This window comes from Anser brachyrhynchus (genome assembly GCF_964034855.1).
Source record: "Anser brachyrhynchus genome assembly, chromosome: 9".
NCBI classification, from domain to species: Eukaryota; Metazoa; Chordata; class Aves; order Anseriformes; family Anatidae; genus Anser; species Anser brachyrhynchus.
In genome coordinates, this window is record NC_137703.1 from 17,879,305 (window position 1) to 17,903,168 (window position 23,864).

Here is a 23,864-nt window from a genome sequence, read left to right on the forward strand (position 1 = left end):
GAAAAGCACTGTTTGTACAGAAACCAATTTCTCAGATAAATCAAACATGATTATTTACCAGTTCCAAATATTTAGGTCAGCAATAAAGTACTTCACAGAATCACAGAATGGCTGAGGTTGGAAGGGACCTCTGAAGATCATCTAGTCCAACCCCCCCGCAGAGCAGGATCACCTAGAGCACCTTGTGCAGGTTGGCACCCAGGCGGGTTTTGAATATCTCCAGAGAAGAGACTCCACATCCTCTCTGGGCAACCTGTTGTAGTGCTCTGTCACCCTCCCAGTAAAGAAGTGCCCCCTCTTATTGAGCCAGAACCTCCCGTGCTTCAGTTCGTGCCCGTTGCCTCTCGTCCTGTCGCTGGGCACAACTGAAAAGAGACTGGCTCCATCCTCTCGACACCCTCACCTCAGGTATTTAAATATATGTTTATGAGATCTCCCCTCAGTCTCCTCTTCTCCAGGCTAAACAGGCCCAGTTCTCTCAGCCTGTCCTTGTGTGACAGGTGCACCAGTCCTCTGATCGATCCTCTTAGGAGCCCTCCTCCAAACTCCCTCCGGTACTTCTCTGTCCCTCTGGTAACTGGGGAGCCCAGAACTGGGCACACTTAGTTCAGGCTGCTAAACCAGAATACTACAGCTTTCTGTGCAAAGGCCCTGTGCCTTGATATTGTTTCTTTGTATTTCAGAGGAATTGGTAGTGCTCATTGAAACAGAATTCAGTTACTGTTCATGTTTTTACTGCAGCATAAGAAATTTTTGATCTGCCAGTTAAACACATATTTCATTTGTTTTTCAAATGAGAACTGTATGACTAGGATATCTATGAATAAGGACAAATTCAATTTAAAGAAGGAACATTTAAGTCACAATTTTCAAAGTTCAGACTTGATCTAATCTCTAGATTTTCTGGCACAGCTAAAGCACTAGCTTTCTATTTGAAGCAACTGTGTATGGCTGAAAAGACATGAGGCAAAAAGCTAAAAAGAGACAGTGGTTTTATGCAGATAGCTTGTACTTGAGCAACGCAAAGTCTGTGGACATGAACTTACAGAGTGGCAAGGCTCTGGCCAGTCTTTGGATCCCAGAACTTGATCGGCTGTTGGCTATCTTTACTTCCTGATACAACTAAACCCTTTGTTGGATGCCAGTCAACACATTTCACATCTGCTCCGTGTCCTGTTAATAACATAAAAGCCATTCATTTAGAAATTTAATTGAAATTGAAAAGACACCAAAAATTAAGGGGTTACTTAATATACTTAATATAATTGTAATGTAAAACTAAACAAAAAAAATCTCACAGCACTGTTCACAAAACACAAAATCAAGCTAAAGAAAAACTCTCCCAGGATAGTTAGATAGTACTAATCACTGGGAGCATCTTCTCAGATTACAGCTCATAAACCAAGCTCACTTCAACATAAACATTCTCTAAGATATTTCTGCTAAAACTGATACTTCCTTTTGGGGGGGGGGGGGGGGGGGGGCTTTGGCCCCATACTATTACACAGTATTTTAAACACATGCTGAAGAAGCATTTCCACAGAGGCGTTAAAGGAAAATACACTGTGACACTTCACTTTCTGTAAAGTACTGTAGAAATGAAAGGCAAACATGTATTTGTTCCCATCCTATCAGTAGTACTCTTTTGTCATTCTGTCAGAAAATAAGTAAAGAAATTAAATAATGGATCTGAAAACTAAATTAGCACATGATGAAAAGAAATCTTATGAGATGTAACCTGTTATCAGGCCAAAAGGATTCAGGTTTTTCTAACAGTCAAGAGTTAGGAGAGAAAAACCCTCATGATATCATTTCAGTTTAAACTGACTGACTGACCTTACCAGAGAATCTGTGCTGCTCAGGTGATATAAAATCTGCCAAGAAGAAATGCTTATTACTGCTACACAATAAAATGAGGAGGTTTCTGAGCTGGAATACAGGAATTTACACAAGAAATAATGAATGATAATTTCTTTCTCTAGTATCTCTCCATGCCATCCCACTTCAATAGAAAGCCAACAGCAACAGTCAATGCCAGAGAATGAGGCAGCATGCAATAAGTAAAGAAAAAAGCAAGATGAGAAAAGAAGGGCTGTCTTTAACAAAGAGGCACTAAAGTCATAAAATGGTATGGAAAAATGGTAGCATGTTGCATCAAAGCCAAATATGTCCTATCAGACAGTTCTTCCAGGTACTGCCTTCCTTCAAGGTGGAACACGTAACTTGAAGCAGCACAAGCTTACTTAATATAGGTCTCAACTCAACAAAACATTAGAAATTAATGACTTGAAATTTTCTTGAGGGCACAGAAAACTCCAACTAGGAAAAGCATTATACTTCTATCTTACAAGCAAAATTTAAACACACAAAGCACACTTTCCATCAAATGAGTGCAACTTCTTGACCCAAGAAGAAATGAATACAACTTTGGTGAACATACAGGTAACAACTTCAAGGATTGAATGGATTGAAAGTATGGATGAAGAAAGCCAATTCTCCTCCCCCAGTCACAGCAGGCAGAATTGGCCTCAGAACACGCATGGTCTCAGGGAAGAGCAGGATCCTCAAGCTGCAAAGACTATACATGTGCTGGTCTTTCCTACCAACACAGGGGCACTCCGAGAGGTATTGTTTCTTCTCTCTCTCTGGTTCTTCTGGAGCAGAAAGAACTAGAAGGTACTGTCTGTTTGGATTTGCTCTGGCTAAGTCCATTTCAGATGAAACAGGAAGCTGAAGGCTGAGCAAGGCTTGCTTCTGTGTGTTTATTTGGGAGGAGCAATTCTGCCAGTAGTAAGAACGAACTTTCCCTCAATAGTGAAAAGCAAATTCATGCTTGCAAATTTTCAACTGACAATATTCCGTAGGCACCTGTTATCCTGCAGCCCCCAGAAAGACAGCAAGGGCAACAACAGAAATGTTCTATTACGGTTTATAACTGGCTGAACCATATGAAAATATGTTCAGACCAGAATACTCTAGTAATATCATAGATAAGAAAAAAAAAAAAAAAAGGCCAGCAAAAAAATAAAATAACTACCCACATGGACATGAATTACATTGGCCTTGCTGCTCCTGAAATAAAGAGATTTAGTAATGGAACAATGCTTAGAGACAAAGAGCTATTCTCTGCTTGGTGAGATTGCATCTGGAAAATGAGTGATGCTGGCAAAAGGCCATCTCTGGATAAAAGCTCACCTTGTGCAATGCCTGATTTAGGCTTTTCTTTGGAGATCTAACATGAGCTAAGCCAACCCAAATACATATCCCAGGGAAAGAAAGGCTCAGACTGAGCCTTCAAGTTCAGAGCCACTCTTTGAAACAGAGCAACTGATGCACCCATCCTGTAAAAAGTTTCAAAAGGGAGTGATGATGATGGGCAGTACAGGAGTGATGAGCTTCTTGGAGGCCAGACTGGACAGTTATTGCATATCAACTCCAAACCACAAAGTTAAAAGGCAGTAACAAGACGCCAAGACACTTGGAACCTCTAACCAGAGCAGCTAAATCAATAGGTACTGATCAGCAGGATTTAACCACCAGCAGCTTATGAAAATTGACCACAGCGATCAGAAGAAACCAAGTGTACCACTTGTGGAAAAACACAGCCATCGTAAAGACAGGTAACCAAAATTTTCTAGAGATCAATCTTTCAACCAGCGGGCTCTGTACTACAGCAATAGTAGGGAAAGCACGGGACCCTCCTTTTTTAGCTAATCACAATGATCTGCTAAGAGCAGGGAGCCAGACTCACCTGTGGTACAGAATCCCTGCCACCAAGCACCACGCTCAGAAAAAAATCATGCAAACCTCTGTAGTTTGCATTCTTTATTTGCTGGCTCTCACAGCTTTTGCTCTGTAACTCCAACAGCTGGACAGACATCTCTGACCTAGGAGAGCCAGTGGGCCAGGATAGGAACTGCACCGTCTGAACAGCGCTTTTCCTGGCCGTTTCCTATCTTGCAAGGATGCTTGAAGGACAAATGAAATGAAGTGTGGGAACTGTTTATAAATCATGATACTTTTATAAACAACTGAAAGAAGATTTTTGATAAACTGAACTCATTTAAAATCACTCTAAGAACATCTGAGCACAAAACAATATACTAACATTTGTCAGTTTCAGTGTACTAAAGCTACTCAAAATCTTAAATTCTGCAGGGAAAAAAAATCAATGAAAACCAATGCATTAAAAAATTCATATATGAATTTTCTCTAATATTTTTTCATATACGTAAGTTTCTGAAAAAAGTAACTATAGTCACAATCCAGTTGGATAATTAAAATACTGATTGTTAATACTTCTAGATAACATATTTCAAGAATTGTTCATTAAAGAACACTGAACAGACATTTTGGCTGGTAGAAAAAGAGTATCAAGCTGTGACAAGATGATGTGTAGTAGTTTTTGATCAAATCCAGCAGGACACAAGTATGAAAAAGTGCACAGAAATTTAAGACCTTATTTTGTTCCCTCAACCTATTTTCTGCATGTATGACTTAGTGAATTCTATATATAGTATAAAAAAAACCACTGCTGCAGATCACTGTCTTTTTATCAGCGTGTAAACAGATCTATATATTTTACAATACAACTGTGTATAGATACCACATTTAATGGTGTAGCTCAACTTTTTCCTTTACCTCCTTTCCCCTAGGAATGAGCCCCGTTTCAAAGGCACGTAAATGGGCAAGCGGATGTTATGGATGATATTGTAGGATTTCTAGATCCTTCTCAGCAATTTTTGGAAGTTTATACACATACTGAGGTGACACTACTTTAGAGCATCTTCCTGTACTTTTGTAACATCTACATTCAAACACAGATGGACCTTTCTAACAGCATATATTTTAAAGAATGAACGTAGACATTTAACTGCAACAATGCTGTTTCTTTCTTCCTTAGAACTTAAACAAAAAACAAAAAACAAACGAGCTCATCATTCTCTTAGGCTATTTTAAATGGGGGGTGAATAGTGCTGTGTACCCTTCACTTGAATTAGTCAGACTTGAAGTTTTTTCCTCACCGCACATTAGTGCTCCCCTTCCTGTAATCTGTATCCCTGAAAGAATAAGACACCCCTCAGAGGAGCAGGCCCTTTGTATGGGACTATTTCCAGGGCATCCACAATAGAGCACAATAGAAACGAGACCATCTGCAAATCAAAGACAACTGAAAACAGCCACGTTAACAAAAAGATGTTCTGTTCTCCATATAATTCCCTTAGACTTCGTTAGTTGCTTCCGGATCGCTATCAGATTAGATTATTCTGCTTATTCCATCCTTATGGAAGGCTTTTGAAATTGTATCAGGCAGCTATCCGTTAACCCAGCGATTCCCTGCTTCCGTGCACATCCCATTTAGGACCTGAACACCACCTGGCTATCAGAAATGAGACTACTACTCTTAAGTACCGTTTAGCTAACACTGACCAGGTTAGCAATAAGGGTAAGGATATTTTAATTCCAGGAACTTCTGTTCTTCGTCCCATCACGTTATGAGAACTACGCACCCCCTGAAAGCTGCCCTATGAGCAAGGTGACTTCCTGTTCTCCACTCCAAACATGAATCCTGCACAAACCCTCTACATACACAGTATGCTTTCTCTTTTTAGCATAACGTGGGAGGTTGATGAATAAGAAATTAAATGAAAAGGTCCTTTCAGCCTGCAACAATAATGCCTCAAACTACTTTTAGATCCGCGTTCCCTAAAGTTAAGTTTTCTTTTCTGAACACAGAATCTGCTCACAGAATCTTTCTCTAGCTCTCTACTACGTTATAAAAATGGTATCTGGAGAGACTGACAGAGTTTTAATCTACCCATAGGGAATGTCTCCTGTATCACCAATATTTCTGTAGACTAGCAGCTAAACAGGACATAATCAAGTCTTGTTCACAAAGCCCATTTTTACAGTTCTCTTTTTCCAGACAAAAGTTGTTTAGAACAGGATAATTTTTTTTTTTATCAGTTGTGAAATCAGAAGATAAAAAATATTGGTAAACTCTAACAAAACAGGTGTGAGTAAACAATAGATTTCCCAGTTCGACCCTACTGAACAGGTAATCAGACTCAAACATGAGAAGTCAAAAAGCCCCCAAAATGCAGTTCTGTAAATGAGTTTAGAATTTGTATGTGCTAGTGTATGTGCAACAAGACTTAATACCATTTGGTGAATAGTTTGAATTCTGCAAAAACCTACAACAGTTAGCAAGAAAGAGCTTGAACATAACGCTAGTTATGTGCTCACATAGTGGCAAATGCACTGCAAAAACCCTGAAAACGTCTTACAATAAATGCAATTACCAGTAACGGCATGCAGGAATCTGAATTCTTTGTATCAGTTGAAATTCAATGACAATGTCTTAAATAGGGATTTATACAGAGGGGGAAAAAACATTTAGGTTCCAGTATATATGGAAACTGGATCATGCAGGGTTCAGTCTTCAAATAAGGGACTACTCACATGTTAAAGGGAATGTTTAAATTCTTCAGTGAAGGCAGAATACTGAGCAACTTCCAAAGCTGAAATACTTTGCTTTGAACAGAAACAAAAATTATGCAACTGAAAATGTCTATTTTAGATTTGGGGGGGAGGCAGGGATTGTGTTTTTTTTTTTTTTCCTAAATCCTTGAATACACTTACAGTAGAATCTACAATCATTATAGAGACACCTTTCCTTTTAAAGGGATTTGCCTTTTTAAAAATTTTCTGAATTTATTTTTGAGCATTACCACATCTACACCCAATCAGGTCACTTCCTGTGTATGTTGCAAAACATATGGAGACAAAATAAGCTTGAGAGCAGGTTGGGCAATATCTCTGGAAGTAACGGGAAGAGCATCTGTAACACACAAAGAGCTGTTTAACATTCTCGTAGCAGCGAGGACTACATGACAGTCCATGAAGTATGCATGTTTTACAATTGCTAATCGTAAGACATAGTTAAGTTTTATGTAGACTTATCACAGAATTATTATCAGCAAGTTTAGTATGTAAAAATATAACATTTTCATTAATTTTGTTTAATCGTGTTCAGATTTTCAGCTTACCACTATTTTTATGCACTTAGCCAAAAAAATCATGCAGAACATTAAGTGGATCTCTGTCACAGAGTTCACCTATGCGATGATGCTTTGAAATGCAGCACAATGCTTAGTGGAGTGCGACAGTCATTATTTCTAATAGAGAAGTCATCAGTTTTAAATAGGAAGCAGTCAGGAAGCTCAGAGCTAGCTTAAAAGAAATTATAGGAGAAATAGGACAGTATAAAAGGGAAAGATGCACCAAATGACAACTGTCCGACACCTTATTCAATAAATATGTTAGTGTGGACAAAGACAGGTTTTTCAACAGTGTTAGAGTTAAAACATTTATGAAAAAGCAGATTGGATTTTACTTCACGCTTAGGCACACCTGTCTGGGAAAATTCCCATGACATTTCTTGCAATTCCTTTCCAGTTACTCATCAGAGAATCAGTAGGGCTTCTTTAAAATTAAAAAGATAGGATAGTATACTATTTTTTTTCTTGTTACTGTATCTGTAAAGTAGCTAGGACAAGATATTTTCTGTTCAAAAATGAGCCAGCCTACTTCGAAAGCAGCAACACACTTGCTTTTCATTGACAGAAAGCATTTATTTAGAACAGTATTTACATTTAATGATATTAAAAATAAACGTACAAGAGACATTAAAAAATGAACAGTAATTGTAAGAAAAATTCTCATCCTTCATAACATAATCAGCTCACAGGGGCCAAAAAAAACCACTCCCTCACAGAGAAACTGTCCCACAGTTTTATACTGCTTGTTTTCTGGCACCTTCCTTTCAAGTACCTGTTACTAGCCACTGGATCTGAAATAGCTTGCACAGCATCTAATGAGTGTTTGCAGTCTGAAGCCATCAGACAAGATGGCTCTCTAGTTTAATACTGCATTGCAATTACTACATAATGCCGTGCAGAAATCACATCAGTGTAACAGTGTCTAGGAATAGAAAAACTGGCAGTCCCTCAAGGGAAGAAAAAGTGTAAACTTGAAAGATGAAAAAAAAAAAAAATCAATGATTTTGTTGATCGTTAGTCCACAGTTTCGTGTCTTTATATCTGGGCATAAAACAAATTTGCTGGGCAGCATTTTTTTTGTTGTAAAAACAAAACCAAACATATCCCAGAAAAGTGTGAGCTTCCACGTTAAAATGTTCCTAGTGAAGTCCTCCAAACATAAACTAAACAGGTGTTTTTGGAGTATGCTGATAGTGTGAACCACCAACTTCAAAAAAAAGTGAAGCAACGTCACAAGTCTGATTAGAATGTCAAATAATTTGAAGCTTCACGACAGTTTACCTCAGAAGTAACTACTCAACTGTTGTTCAGTCAGAACATGCACTTAAAAAAAAGGGGGGGGGAAACGTACTAAAAACTGATGCCCAATAAGTGAGGTAAATTTAAAATGCACTGACCCAACAGTAGCTGCAGTGGTGGTTTGTTTTTTTTTTATTTCTTTTTAAATGCATACTTAAGACACTTGCTCATCACTTAATTATTAAGAATGTTTACCACCCACTTGCTGCCACCAAGATGTCAAAATCCCCAGCGTTTCCACCTGCTCGTCGGGCCTTTGCCTGTTACACCTAACCTGTGTTAAACACACCACTAAGGAAAGTCTGAGATTTTTAGCAGAAGTAACACAAAGAAGGAACACCAAAAAACCAGCATTGATTTAGACAAAATTGTAAGTTAACTTGAAGCTATCATATAAATTTTTTTTGCATCCTAAAATTCATCATGGCAATTTAGCAAAAGTAGGGGAAAAGAAGGAAATTAGGGCACACTGCAGATTTAGTACCAGCTGGCCTCAAGCTCTGGATTCTGATTGCATTTTCAGTCAAGGACATAAGCAGTAGAGATGGAATACTTAGTTCCAAACTCAGGGAAGAGAAACGTATTTCCACAAAAGCTAACAGTAACCATCAATAATCATTTTCAGTACTTCTTTTCTTTAGCATCCTGTTAGTTCTTTAAAGGTCTGCTGGCAATTATGTCTGTCACAAGAGAAAAGCAGAGTTCAAATACCTAGTTTAGAGGCTAATTCAAGTTTCAAACCATTGTTATGACCACATGAGCAGACAACATTCTTAGCAAGCTGCTAAAGCCTAGGAAAAATTTCGGTGGACCACAGCTAAAGAGGTGATGAGAAGTTTTTTTTATCTAACTTAACACACCCTTGCTCCCAAACAAACACAGAATCCTTTAATAAAAATGCCCTACCCAGAAGGACTACCAAGATCTTTCAGTTGACTTGATCTTCCTTGACTGAAAGAATAGGTTTCAATGTCATTTGTGGTTAGGACTAAAGGGCAAGTTCCTACTTTAAATCCCATTGAGAGAAGAGATACTACCAACTCTCTCCTCTACTAGAAAGATTACTTTTAGAGACAGCGATGATCATCTGGGCAGTCACAGAAGAGGAATGCTTGTTCAGGTAGCTTTTCACTTTAAGGAACAGCATATATACACAAACCTTTTTTTCTTGCCAACAAAAAAAAAAAGGTAAGCTACTTTTGATAGCCACTTTACTAATATAGAACATCCCATAAGTATGGGACCTTTATAATTTTATGCGAAGAAATAATGATTTTAAGTAAAAAGAAGTTAGGGAAAGTATCTTCTTTGGTTCTAGGACAAATACCCCATGAGCAACTGCTCTCAATAATAAGTGAACAGCTGACCCAGGGGTAAGGTAGGGGGGACAACAGAAGGATGGTCAAATTTGGTGTAGCCTCTAGGAAAGGATTTACTGGTTTCAGCCAGCAATCCAGGCAATTAGTAAGTACAAGAGATTCAAGAAGGGATACACAGAGATCATTTAAACTGCTCTTTGCACTCTAAACTACCACCGAGACTGAGCAAACTAGGAAGCAGCAGGTCTACTGAAGTAAACTGGCAGCAGAAAGCATTGCACGTGACGTTGGCCTGAGTTAAAAGCACTATTCTTTCTATACAGAAAAAAAGCTGAATAGATTGGAGAATTCTCATCTCAAGGGCAAGGGACCAATTTTCAAACAACAAAAAAATGAAAGGGCTGTAAATTATGAAGAGAGACAAATACTCAAAATGAGTAGTGTACCAGCAACAAAAATTAGAAAAAAATGGCATGTAATATACAGTGACTTACAAACATGTCCGATGCGTTACTGATCTTGGGGCTAATGAAGAGAAACAAGGAGAGTAACATGGAAAAAAAACATTTTCAGTGCAAAAATGTAATTAAAATGCTGGAGCAAAATGATTTAAATAGTGTTGCAGAAACTTGATAGAGCTTTAATAGCTTCCACTGAAATTCCAAGCAGCAAAGAAAAAGCTGAGCTCACAAGAGACAGAAACAGGGAATGTTTCATCATTGTCTTGCTTCGATTTTCTGCACTATTGATGCCCTTACTTCCTCTCATTTTTCTGAGCTTTCCTATATCACCACTACGTCTGTGGACTCAGTTCTCTTTCCAGTCCCCTATTAGTTTTGAAATCTTTTGCATAATCTTTTCCTCTTTCAGATTTAAAAATTATACTGAAGTCCCTGTTTAAGCAGGGGAACCCAAAACTTACTTATCTTCTAAAAATAGGTCCCCTAATTAAGCAACTGCTGTGTAGAGAGTGTGGCTGTATAAATATAAATGAAGCTCTATAAAACACCATGCGCACCCATGTACCACTTTAAATTCCACAAGCACATGAATGGATCAAACAGTAAAACTCTTTGCGTGTGATGGTGCTGAAAACTTACCAGGGATTTTGCGCGATAAAACCTAACAAAGAAAGGGAGAGATGTCAACAGGAAGAAACGGGATAAAACGATCCAAAGAGATCTTAAATAATTCTGCTACATAAAAATCAGGAGAAAAAAAAAATGGAGAACATAAAAGACCACATAGGTGGTTATAAGACAGAAAGGCCAAGGGGACCTATCAACAATTTAAATAGGGTTGCAAACAGCATTGAAAACAATTGGTGGAAAATGCTGTTTTCAGCTCCATTTACTGACATCAGAAGCAATGTGAACAAAATCAGCAGGATTTGATTTTAAGTGCAGGGGAAAAAAAAAAAGAAAGCTTTTCTTCATGTAAAAAACCCACAGGTGTGAAACAGATTGCCTATGATATCACATTAAGAGACTGTTCTTTCAAGATTGGAATAGAGGATACAGCAATTAAACAAGCCCTACCACACCATGTTAAATACAGATGGATTGGATGTTTCGTTGAATCCTACGTTTCTTGAAATGACTACAGGTTAGATTTTATTTTTTAAACTATTTTTTTCAAAGAAATAACAATAAAAAAGACATTTGTTTTGCAACCAGCATTAAGTGTGTTGTTTCCCTCTGTAATGCAGTCTGTGACTGAATCTGTATTTGAATCTAGAGGGGCATGCACACGGTAGCATGTTAAAAAGCTCCAAAACAAGCATAGGAAGAATGATGTGGAGGTCTGCAGGAAAGTATCATAAAAACATAACAATTACACATATATAATAAGTGAATATTCTTGTGAATTAAGCAGAAAAGCCTTCGATTCAAAAGCCACATCTACAGCTGGGGCAAATAACTCAAAATGTTATTGTATGCTCCTCCATGTAAGCACCAGAAACATTGTCTTGATCTTTTTTTTTCTTTAAAAAAAAAAGGCAGGGAAGAAATTAAATAATTATACAAAATATGCAAAGCCAAGTGATGTGGACAAAAAGAAGAATCCTGGATAAAGAACGTCCATTTATTTTAAAGTGCATGCACAGGAGAAAAGAACAGATTATCTCCTCATCAATGCTGAGGAAAAAAGAAAACTTTTTTTTCTGAAACATTCATCTTGCCTGCAGATTTTTAACTCAGTCGTCTTTGTTACAAGAATAGGACAGAAGCAATCTTATTAGTACTAGAGATTTTTATTATTCCTATTCTGGAAATAAAAGTTGAAAATATAAACAAGTTATCTATGGGACACGATTATTTTTCTGTTTTTAGAGCAGCGTGTTATATGAAAACACTCCCACAAAAGGTATCTGCTAGACCTCAACCCTGAAAAAGCCAACAACAGATGTGTTTAAAAAAAAAAGTGGGCTCAAACCACCAAAAGAAAATGCCAAGTAGATAATCAGTTTAAAATAAAAGGCTAAACATAACAAGTGCTTACTGCATGGATGTGATTCAGAAAGAAGTTCTTTCCTAAGGAATCTAAGTTACTCTCAATGTTTTTTGTAGCGGTTTTTGAAGTTTTTTTTTTTTAATCTCACATGAAGAAATGAGAAAGGAAATATAAAATACCTTTCCAGGCTCAGAAATGTACAAACCAGTCCACATAATAACAATGAACTGGGAACGTATATGAAAGTACAGACAGAAGCAAAAAGGCAGTACTTTTGGAAAAAATGGGACATCTGCAAAATAAAAGAAGGAACAAAGTATGCAGGTTAAGAATATAAATAGTGAGGGAAAATCACCACCAGGAAAAGGTTGCTAACCTGACCCTTGAATGGAACTGATCTGTGCTCTTCAAATAAAAAGCATTTTACAGTACTGTCTGTGCTGTGTACAAATACTCAGGCTGCGGAATGGAAAAGTGCAGTATTTCTCTTTTAGGAAGCTGGACTTTAGAAATCTTCTGTAAAATAAAGTTATTGATAGAGTTAGTGACTTCGCAAGAAATAGTTAAGTCTCCTCTCCAGTTACACAGATAATTCTCCGTACATAGTCCCATTCAAATGCTAACAGAAGTAGAGACCAAATAAAAAAAGATCACTTTCATGGAAGACAGCATCATTTTTGTTTTCGAACAGGCTATATTAAAGCATGACATTGATAATGAAGTAACCACTGAGGAAACTGAAAGAGGTATTTTTTGGCAAAATGATGCAAAAAGATGACAGCTCTGTCAAATGCCCATTTTGATTTTTAATATATTGGTTAATACAGCAACCCTGTACTCGGGAGCATCAAAAAGCATTTTAACCTTAAAAAGTTAGTAAAAAAAAAAAAAAAGGAAGCTTTAGCAGGTATAATCCCATGTCAACAGTTTATTTTCAGTGCAAGTTAAAATACAGTTATTGCTTTAATACACAGAATACACCTTCATTAGACTAGCCTCTGGTTTTGGATCACATATTCCCTTGTGAATTATCTGCTGCTAGATGCAGTGTTACAAGTGTCGATGTGTCATGAACATGGTGACTGCGACACAAGCACTACAGTGGAGGAAAAGGCACAGCACGTTCGGAAATACCTGGCTTTAAGGATAAGTTTCTTCACCTACCGGAGACTGGGCTTTAATTATTTGTATGCCTTCAGCAGTATCCTAACCTTCCCAAGACAGCACAACAGTGAGGTTGTTTGTGCCTCTGCGTCAGTGCATCTTTCACACGAGGAAACATGGGGGGCTAAGTTTTTACAGTGAGACACGCGATGCATGACAGATGCATCCTATGGCAAAATAAACAGCAAAAAACATTCCTGCTACCATATGCAAACAAGTAGACTTTAAATAAAAGCCTGACATACCTCGCAGTTTTATGAAGAGATTTTTATTCTAAGTGAATGAAAAGAAACTTTTTTTGAGGGACAGATGTCCTACATGATTAATACAATTTACCACCTTCCACTACCAACCAATTTATTCAGACTGGTTGGAACTGGAGTTCCATTCACCTGACATCTGATCAGTAGAACATATTCCTTAAACCACCGGGATTAGCAGCTGCTACCACACAGATGTCCAGTTCACAGTAATTGTCTCCAGAGAGTAGAGACTATAATAAATTGAAAACATTAATTTGCTTTTCACTCCTACGCATGAGTCCTCTTGTCTGCGCAAGGATTGCAAAGAGTAGACGTGGCAGGAAAAATATTCTGATGTTCTTCATGTCTACTAAATTCAACATAAATTTCTAAGGAAAGTCCCCTATTAGTAATCTAACATTAAACTTTAATAACAACTCCCCATATTGCTCATTTTCAGATATGTCTACTAAACTGTTTTTGTTAGATAGCTGTGATGTACACAGCTTTAAGAAATCTTCCTAAGCATTTCTTAAGGAAACCTGCCTAATGCTTACTCCTTACTTGCATTTTGACATCTTGCAAAAAAAATCAAATACAATAATTTGTTCCGTAACATATTTCATAATAGGCTAAAAATAACTTCTAGTATTTCTGGTAAATAATTACTATGGAATAAAATATTATTATTAGAACCTTCTTTAAGTTTCAGTGAAGCGCTATGGCTTGCTAGATGCTCCAGTGATGATACCTGATAGGATGGAGTTCTGCAGACACCAATGCAAGTTCGACCATCATGCAGAACAGAGATTTAATTACCAGTACTTCCATCTAGACTTACTGGGCACAGAGATCATTGTGATGAAAATGGAGACCGAAACATATACAGTTAAGTGCTCTTAGGAAGGAAGACTGTATATTTCTTGAAGAATTCCTTGATGCAGGAAAAATAAAATGGTAGCTGGAGAGAAGCACACAGCATGTGAAGAAGCCTTTGAGCAAGCAGGATTTTTTTTGCAGACAGGAAGCAGCAGTTACATATCTACAAAAACGGCAGGACAGCACCTGCTATTTAAAGCCTCTACCGTTCCAATTTTTGTAGTGTGAACACAAATTCTAAGTTTAACATTAGCATTAAAAATTCTGATTATGTTTTTATAAGTGCCTGGTTTTAAATCATCAGCAAGTGTAACACATTCTACAGAAATGTTTACATAGATGATAGGAATGATATTTTTTCTCCGTTTCTTTGGAAGCAAATAATATTCCTGGTAAGTTTTGAATGGTGTGAAAGAGAACCTACCTTTGCCCAGAGATCTCCAGACTACAACTGTGGAGCATAACTCAATTTAACGTAATAAAAAAGGTGTCTGAGCAAATTTAGCTTTTTATTTTCCTAGTCTCGATACCATATGCTTACTTTCAAGTCTCTGGAGAACAGGGACTTCCCAATGGAGAAAGTGATCTACAGAAATGCACTTTCATTGACATTATTGATATTCCTAACCACTAGAATAGGAAATAGCAAACTAATAATGATTATGGGACTATATGCATTGACAGAGAGAACGCCTTATACATTCACCTTAAGTAGGTGCAGTTCCTGCTAGCAAAGCAAGATGTAACTGTTGCAGTGAGAGTTTAAGACCACAGAGTGAGATCTGCTGGAAAAAGGCAACACCTGATGATTACCAGCTATGTCAGCTGACCTAAAATGAAGCAATCTAGAGTCCTTAGGACAGGTGTGGATTTTTTTTTTCATTTTTATTTTAATCTTTTTTTCTAACTACACCAGCTGGTCTAATTTAAAGTATTATTTCTGCCTATGCATCCTGTATGAATAAGACAAAAAGGTAGGCCTAAAGAAAAAGGCAGGATTCTTATTGACCAGGCACAAACAGCCAGCAGTAACACACTGCAACATACCAAACAGCAGACCGTGTCAATCTTCAGAAAATAGAATCATCACGTACTATGCTGTATATAAATGTGTCTGGTAGCTGCCCACGAATTATCTCATGTGCAACTGTTTGTCAGTAATTACAATTCAGAAGGAAGCATTACATCTACAGATTTTGATGTGCTTATTCCTTTCTAAACTCATCTTTACTAACCCATAAGGATTCTCACAGTTTCTCCACATGGCACTTCAAATTCAGTTTCTTTGAATTTGTGTTATTCCTTCAGAAGCATGGAATTTTTGAGAGAAAAATGGAAACACCAGAGTAAATATAGTTTGAACTTTTCAAGTGCTTGAAATAGCATATTTCAAGACAAAGTAACTTCTGATTTCCTATTTAAGATAATTTACAGTCTCAAAGTTCTAATATTTTACAGTCTTTGTTAATATGCCTAAACATGAAAATTAAATATTTTGTCTTAGAGATAAAGGACAGTCAGGACTTGGGATAGTGTACTGAATTGGTCATGACCATCCTTATGTTGTTGCTCGAGAGAAAAAAATATATTTAACACTCATTTCACCTATTCAGAAAGAATGATGTTTACAAACATAAGAGGTCTACTTATAGCTCCTCTGCAGAACTTAGAAAGATGCTCTAGGGAAACATACTTCCAAGAACAGTAATAACAAAGTAGATAGGCAAAATGATGCTCATTCAATTTAAAGAGTAAAGCAGTATCTAATTTTTTTTTGAAAGCAGTCTGTTTTACCTTTGCACATATTTTGAGGCTTTACAACACTGTATACATAATATATTTCAGGACCAGATAATTTGGACACAAACAAGGAAGCAGAAAACTAATATTAAAATACAAAGTGTGCTGCCGGGTAATATTATAAAGGCTAGATCTTTATAAATACTGACTGAAATATGTAGGTATGTATACAGAACAATGAAGTAAAATTAAAAATTAAATCATTAGGATTTTTTGTTCCTTTCTTTCCCTCTGTTTTGCCAGATGGAATTCAGTATCATTAGATCAGAGTATAAGTCAGGTTGGAAGGAACCTCAGAGTTCTCTAGTTCAACCTCCTGTTCAAAGCTATAAGGTCAGAAGAGGTTGCTCACGGTTTTATCCAGTTTCACCTCGAAAGCCTCTAAAGACAGAGACAGCACAGTATCTAAAATTCTGCTAAGCTCTCATTACACCAGTAAGAGAATAGCAAAAAACATGAAAAATCTCCCAAGTAAACATGGGATTTTAAATGTGCTTTCCACTGGACTGGAGGAGAGAGATGTTGTGTGTGTGTATATACATTTTAAGAACTACTAACTTATCCATAATACTTATTTTCATAGTGGCAACATACCTGGAACATCAAAAGAGTTGCAACTCAAACTTTAGACTTGTATTTAAATGGTAAGTTACTTACCTGTGAATACCAATTATACATCAAGCTGTGCTACGTATCTCTAAATATAAAAGAATTGTGGAAATTCTCTTCTCAAAAGAAAATGTTTTACTTTCATATGAAATTGGAATTGGAAATGAATTTTCCAATTCATACTGAATTGGAAAAAAAAAATCAGCTTTTGATGAAAAATAGTTCTCAACGAAAATTAGGCCTTGTGTTAAACCAGGATCAATGAAAAAGTCTTGCTATGTAAATTCTCAACCTGAGAAGAGTAAATACTTATCAAAGCCATGCCTTCCTTAAATCTTGAGGCACACAGAAAAATAAACCAGAATAGGATCGCCTTTGAGAGGACAGAAAGTCAGCTATAATGAGAATTTCAAATGTTTTTTTTTTTAATAAATATTTACACTTAATTTTCCCTAACACTGTCTAGAAATTACTATTAATAACAACAGAATCTACACCCTGAGCTACATTTTTCCCCCAATTCATCTTATATTCTGAGGACTAGAACAGTTATAGTTAAGCTAGTTTCTTGAGCATTATGACTTCGTGTTTACAGGAAGTGTTTTTTTTAAAGTGATGGAAGTTTAAAAAGTAAGATTTTAATGCAGTATCAGATGTTCTCTCTCCATCATTCTAAACAAAAAGGCAAGGAAAATCATTATTCCACATGTGGTAGATAGAAAATGTGCATCTGACATCACATACCAGAAAGCAGGGTTTACTTTTTTTACTAAAGCATACTTTTCCCAATTTTAAGACGGCAAGGGAACACATCCCTCAGCTTTTCTGAATGCAAATAAGTTTACTTTGAGATTTTGGGAACATGGTAGGAGCATCTTGTTCATATTCCAGTCCCCTGTTACTGATAACTTCCAGTTTCTCAGGTCAGGCTCATATTTAAATAGTAATCATACGCTCCTTTTCAAAGCTTATTTTGGTGAGCTACATACTATGAGTGTCAAATGAATGGTCAAAACAGAGTATTATACAATGTTTATGAAGAATTACTTAAATATAACCTTGTATCTTCCAAGACAATATATACAAGATACTTGCAGACCTTGCTTGGCTACACCAGAAAAATATTCTGAAGTGATACAACCACTTCCTTATGTGGCTGTAGCTATCTTCTGGAATAGCTCTACCTATCTACCTACATATCTTTACTAAAATTAATTTATATACCATATGACAAACATTAAGAAGATACATTTTAAAGAAAAATACAACTAACCTGTGTTTTGGTAGTATCACATAAACCAGAACTTGAAGGACTAAATATTGTATGAAAATATCATCCTGCAGAACTAGAAGTATCAGATGCTTTCATCAAGATAATCATTCCAAATAGTAAACTAAACTCTCTGGAACTGATGAAGTGTTAATCTGTAAAATTTCTCATATAAGAAAATACTTTTTAAAGTTGTAACTTTCTCCTATACGGCTGAATTGCTGATCCTTAAGACTGTGCTTCTTTGGAAGGTGACACTTAACGGCCCCAGCATTTAACTTACAGAAAAAAAAGCGCAAAAATACTTTCCTCTATCAAATTTGAATTTATAAAATTTCTGTCAGTTACTTTAACTGCAATACACATGCACACACATACTTTCAGCAGTAGAAATGAAAATATTTTCCCCTCAGAATTGTTTTCTTTTCATTAAAAAAATCCTTATCTGGAAGTAGCAAAATTAAATAACAGTTTGGATTTTCAATGTAAAATTAATTTGTCACTTGGAATGTTCTGGCATTCTGCTTTGAAAAGAAATGTTGATTAATCATGTTTGCATGCTTAATCTAACCAATCACTTTTTGCAGAACTATGCAGCACGTGTGTGCTTTGCATATGTAGCAAACGAAGCAATTCAAAGAAGGCCTTCAGTCTAGTAATATTAGATATTTTAAAGATGTTAGATCAACAAAACTTTAAAAAAAAAAAAAAAGAGAATCCACATCACTTCTTAGGGAGTGATAAAAACCTTGAGTTTTGAATAAACCTGTACCGAGAGCTTTATCTCTTTACAGCTAGGAGCCATGGCATCATTCGCTAAAACAGCGCTCCAAACTCATTGCCAAAATGAGTACAGAATGTGTTCCTAACTGCACTCACACTCGAGTCTCTCAAAGTCATGACACAGAACATAAAATTTTAAAGATATTAGTGAAAAAAGTATGTGTATGTGTACTTTTCACCTCCCTCCCACACCCTCCTTTTTTTTTTTTTTTTATTTCCCCACTTCAGGATTCTTATCAGTCCCTTTCTCCTGGTCTGCTCCATAATCCCGTTTCAGCATGCACCCCAATTTCAGCTTTGGCTCTGTGTCTTCCTACAAATGCAACACGACAAGCAGAACTTTTTTTTTTTTTTCACGAGAAGATAAGGTCAGGCAAGTATGAAAGAAAAAAAAGAACCACCGTGTTTTAGGGAAAATGTTTCCAAGCTTTCCCCCTATCTTCCGGTGCCTGGCTGTCCTTATGAACATGTAATGTTAAGTATCATAACTACAATATTATTCATATAATAAAATTTGAACTCTCTCACTACTAAAGTCAGAATATCACTCAGAGATTAATATACCAGGTAATTTAAGCATGCAATTAAAATTACGTGAAATAAAATATCAAAAGCTTGGTAAAATCTATGCTTGCCTAGATGCACAAAAGCTTTTGAGTACAGTAACTACAGGATGGTTTAAAAAGTCTGTTTAACCCACACACACAAGAAAAAAAAAAAACAAAACAAAACAAACAACCAAGAGGCCTGCAAGGAAAGCTTCTATGCACTGATGAGGATTTTCTTTTTTTGACGACCTCTGATATTTCTTCGGAAATAGCGTATTTCTGTAGGAATCTAGTCTAGATTCCATTAAAAAAAAGAAGTGCCTGATTTTGAGTACATATCCACGTAAGATTTTATCAGAAGATGAGTTACAACACTTTTGCAAGAGTAACTCCAGACCATTTTGTTTCTGCTGAGAACCTTTAATATGACTATTACTAGTGAGTAGCTATAAGGAAGCTACCACTCCTAATTGCATACAGCCTACATTCTGTTCAACAATTACACTTGCACACAGAAAGCAAAAATGTTTTTATCTTAGCATCAGTATTTAAATGCCTATGTAGTTTGGGATTTTTTTCATTAATATAAATGAAATCTGATTAAAGTGTTGCTTTTCCTCTCAAAAACAACAAGCAGAACATTAGGATAAAACACACCTGCATCAATGGTTCTCACCGTTGATGAGATCGTGAACACTATGCAGAGTGTTGCGACATATCATATTCGTTTTGAATAGTCACAACAAGTAACAGTGAAGTTCTCACCACTGAAGTATTTATACTAACAAGCTGCATGAAAGTTTTCACCTAGTCCAGTATTCACCTACCCCCTGTAATTACCAAACACAAAAAAGGAAGTAGATGCAAGAAACCCTACTGACGCAATTACATAACTTCTTTTATGAGCATCTGTTATCTCAACAGTGCTAAGACTTGGCTGTCCTGTGAAACATTAGGGTTTTCCAACATTCCCTCCAAGCTTAACAGAATAGATTAGCAAATATAACCTTCTTTTAGTGTGAAATCTGCCCTTGGACTCCATGTGACAGATTATGCAACTTTCAACTTCAGGATATTTACCAGGAGGAAAAAAATCACTTCAAAGCTGAATCCAAAATAATCCCATTCCCACACAATGCCTCTTCATTCTTGTATTATGAAAACGTTGACAGAAGTGTCTGCTAACTTTTTTTTTAAAGCATGGTGCTGTGGTTTATCTTTCATGATCTCTAATACATCAATTGAGAATCCTTCATATTGCTAGTTTATGAATTATTTTTTTTTTGGTAACTCAACACCAGATTCTAGATGAAAATCAGAACTATAAGACTTCGAATGTTGTACTTAAACCATAATTCAGAACAGAACTGTAATAAAGACCAAAACCATACAGGCTTGTCAGAGACAGAAAGCCCCAAGAGCAGTCTTTGATATTCTCACTTCCCCTGGTGCTGCTTTAGGATCAGAGCAAAAGCATCATGAAGCTACCTCCTAACCACCGCCTTTTAGTCATAGAAACCAAGGAACTCAAGTGTAGTTGATCAAAACAAAGGGTTTTGTTCAATACGGAACACTTTTCAAATAGAAACCCAATAGAAGCCAACATAGCAGGAAGTTTCTCAACTCCCAGAGAGACATATTTATGTTCAATACAAGCAGAACTCGGTATTTTAATAAAATCTCCTATAGAGAAAACCAAGATGCTGTAGCATTGAAAGGCGCATTCAGCAATAAAACTGAGTTATGAGGTGACATGAACATATTTTAGTAGCTTCATGCCAGAAGAGGTTTGATTCTTCCCATCGACCACGTGGACTATACCCACCATCCTAACAAGCATCAGAATGATTGATACAGTTTATGAACTCAAGGAAGTATCTTTATTCACATTCCAAATCCCTAGTGTTACTTAACTCTCGGAAAAGAGTAAAGAAAAGACACTAGGAAAATACATTTTGCTTGATGACTTCCACTGATGAAGCTGGAAATTGTGTACAGTATTTCTAACTCAATCTCACAAAGGCAACTGAGAGGTTTCCTAATGAAATTAAAAAGTGAATGGTAGCAGACAACTGAGACTGGGTCAAGAACCTTGCACAACTCCAAAAAAGAAGCATCAGGGCCGGCACTACACATATAGCAGACCAGAAGTGCCCAAATATGTCAGATGGAGCAAAAATCACCTGAACACTGTGAAGAGGAGAAGAGACCCTCACATCACAGAGTCATTATTAACATCCTACTGAGATCCCTAACATTATTTGTGTCTAGAACACATGAGAAGTTTGATGCACAGCTGTTTGGAGTATAACTGTACCTCAACAGACTTAGCTGCAACCTAGTCCCCACCCTCATCCCATCCCAAAATTTGCTTTGGCAATGAAGATTCACAAAGATCAAAGACCTGAAGTGTAACTGGCATTCTAAAGCCCAACAACAAAGAAGAGTTTTAACTGATTCTATACTCACATTTCAAATACCTTTTTTTTTTTTTTTTAAGTTCAAAAATTCAAGGACTTGCCTTCTTTACACAGCATCAGCATAAATGCATTTCTTGAATTTGCTGGGTTTTCTATCCCTACAAATGTAACAAAAACAGAAGAAAAACCTCATATAGAAGAGAGGGAAAAAGAAATCTCGATACTGCTATTTCCATCTTTTCTTTTACATCATCCAATACAGAGTTCTATCACATTCCAGGAAAAGGTAACAATTTGAGGCTACACTGCTTCAAGGCTAAGAGTTAGCTACTAACGTTTAAAATTGGAGGACTAATATGAAGATATGGTTCTGGTTCTCAGGTTCCTTTCATCTACTGAACACATCTCCAAAATTTAAGTACAAGATTTGCCATTTCAATAAGGTAGCAGATAGCAAGAACTATGAAGAGATCCTTCACCTACAGGCAGAAAGTTCAGAGTATACAACCAGTACAAGCTACTTAAACAATTAGAGATATTACATGATATTTCATTTGTTTATGAAGACCCAAAAAACAGAGTAGAAGGAAGGAAGAAAAGAAGTAAAAAAATCATAGCTGTGGAGATACGTTTTGCAGATATTGTGAGCAAATGAGAAATAATATAGTTTACCATAACTGTAGCGATTTCAAGTGTGCACATACACAACATATGTGTTGTTTTGTTGGTAAGGAGGTTTTAGACTGGTGTTAAGCCTGAACAAGAAGTTCTTGGCAGAACAATGTTATTGAAGATAAAAGCAAAAAGACTTTCTATAAGAGTAAAGCATGCACTGGCAAGAAGTTATGTACTGTTACAAACCGCAAATTTTAAATCCAGCAAGAACATACAGGAATCATGATTGCTTTTCATTGTTCAAGTTAAATTAAGAAAAATCTTTTGCCTCATCTACTATGTTGGATGGAAGAGAATTTATTCTGTTCTCCAGTCAAAAAAAAAAACAGAAAATTTGTCTACAAAACATCTTAAATCCTGGGTCACCATCCTTCAGAGAGCTGGACTCACCTTCTCCTAAAGATCTATTTAAGCCAGAAAACCTCTGAAGCCTGGGAACACACAGCTAACCTGGACTTCAGAATGAGAACCTTACAGTTCTCACAAGTACCCATTTCAACTAGATGTTGCGTGCATCAGTGTGAAAGAAAGAAGGAGTGACAATGAAATTGACAACATTGAAAATTGAATTTGTAGCCTCCTAACCAATGGTTTCATGCTGGGAGTAATTAAGAAATCACATGTTCACAAATAATCTACCTAAAAAGTCTTCAGGAATACAAAAGCACAGACCCAATACCCAGAGATCCCCCGCCACCTGCCAACTCATTGATAACATTAATTTCTTGATAAACAAAAAGGGACATCAAGCTTTCACTTGATGAATATGTTTTTTCAAAAAAAATGTTTCAGGTGTAATTAGCACTATTAAAAGCCATTGACATGTAAGTTCACACAGAACTGGGAACTGTTTATATGAGTCCTGGCATTAACTTCACTGCAGTCGCTTAGACTGAAGATCAAACAGTGTTTTGTTATGTGTCATTACAGGAAATGCCCTTCAGAGTCACAGACTATTGACATGAAAACAACATACTGATATTCCATTGACTGCTTCATATGCCCTCGTATTTTTTTTTTTAAATTGTTTTCAACAAGTTAAATTCCAACCAGTGCTTTTTAGCAAGTACACCAAATATACCTGTTACCATCATTTTAAAATAACATTACAGAAATTAACATAGACAGAAGCTACTGGTGCAGAATTTGAACAAAAGCTTTGCTTCAAGAGAAAAGACAGACCACAATTAGTTTGAGGAGAAGCAAGAAGATAAATGACTTTGACATGATGCCATTGCCCCCACCTTCAAACTCTTGCAAGATAATTCACTTTAAGATGACTGACTTAAGGATGGTTCCCCAAAGAATGGACGATTTTTATCCTATTTACTTCTTCATGTT

The 23,864-nt window shown here is 36.5% G+C and overlaps 1 protein-coding gene across 10 annotated transcripts in view; it reads right to left on the reverse strand.

Annotated features, from left to right (window-relative positions):
* WDR33 (WD repeat domain 33) overlaps window positions 1-23,864 on the reverse strand; it is a 68,162-nt gene that overhangs the window by 18,122 nt on the left and 26,176 nt on the right. For 4 of the 10 annotated variants that reach the window (XR_013955181.1, XM_080605050.1, XM_080605049.1 and 1 more), the window contains exon 8: window positions 1,047-1,173. Coding sequence is in view for 9 of the 10 variants with exons in the window: in XM_080605050.1 (XP_080461176.1) it covers window positions 1,047-1,173 (127 nt within the window). In the remaining variant the exon portion in view is untranslated. The other 6 variants (XM_080605047.1, XM_080605051.1, XM_080605054.1 and 3 more) reach the window with 6 other exon arrangements.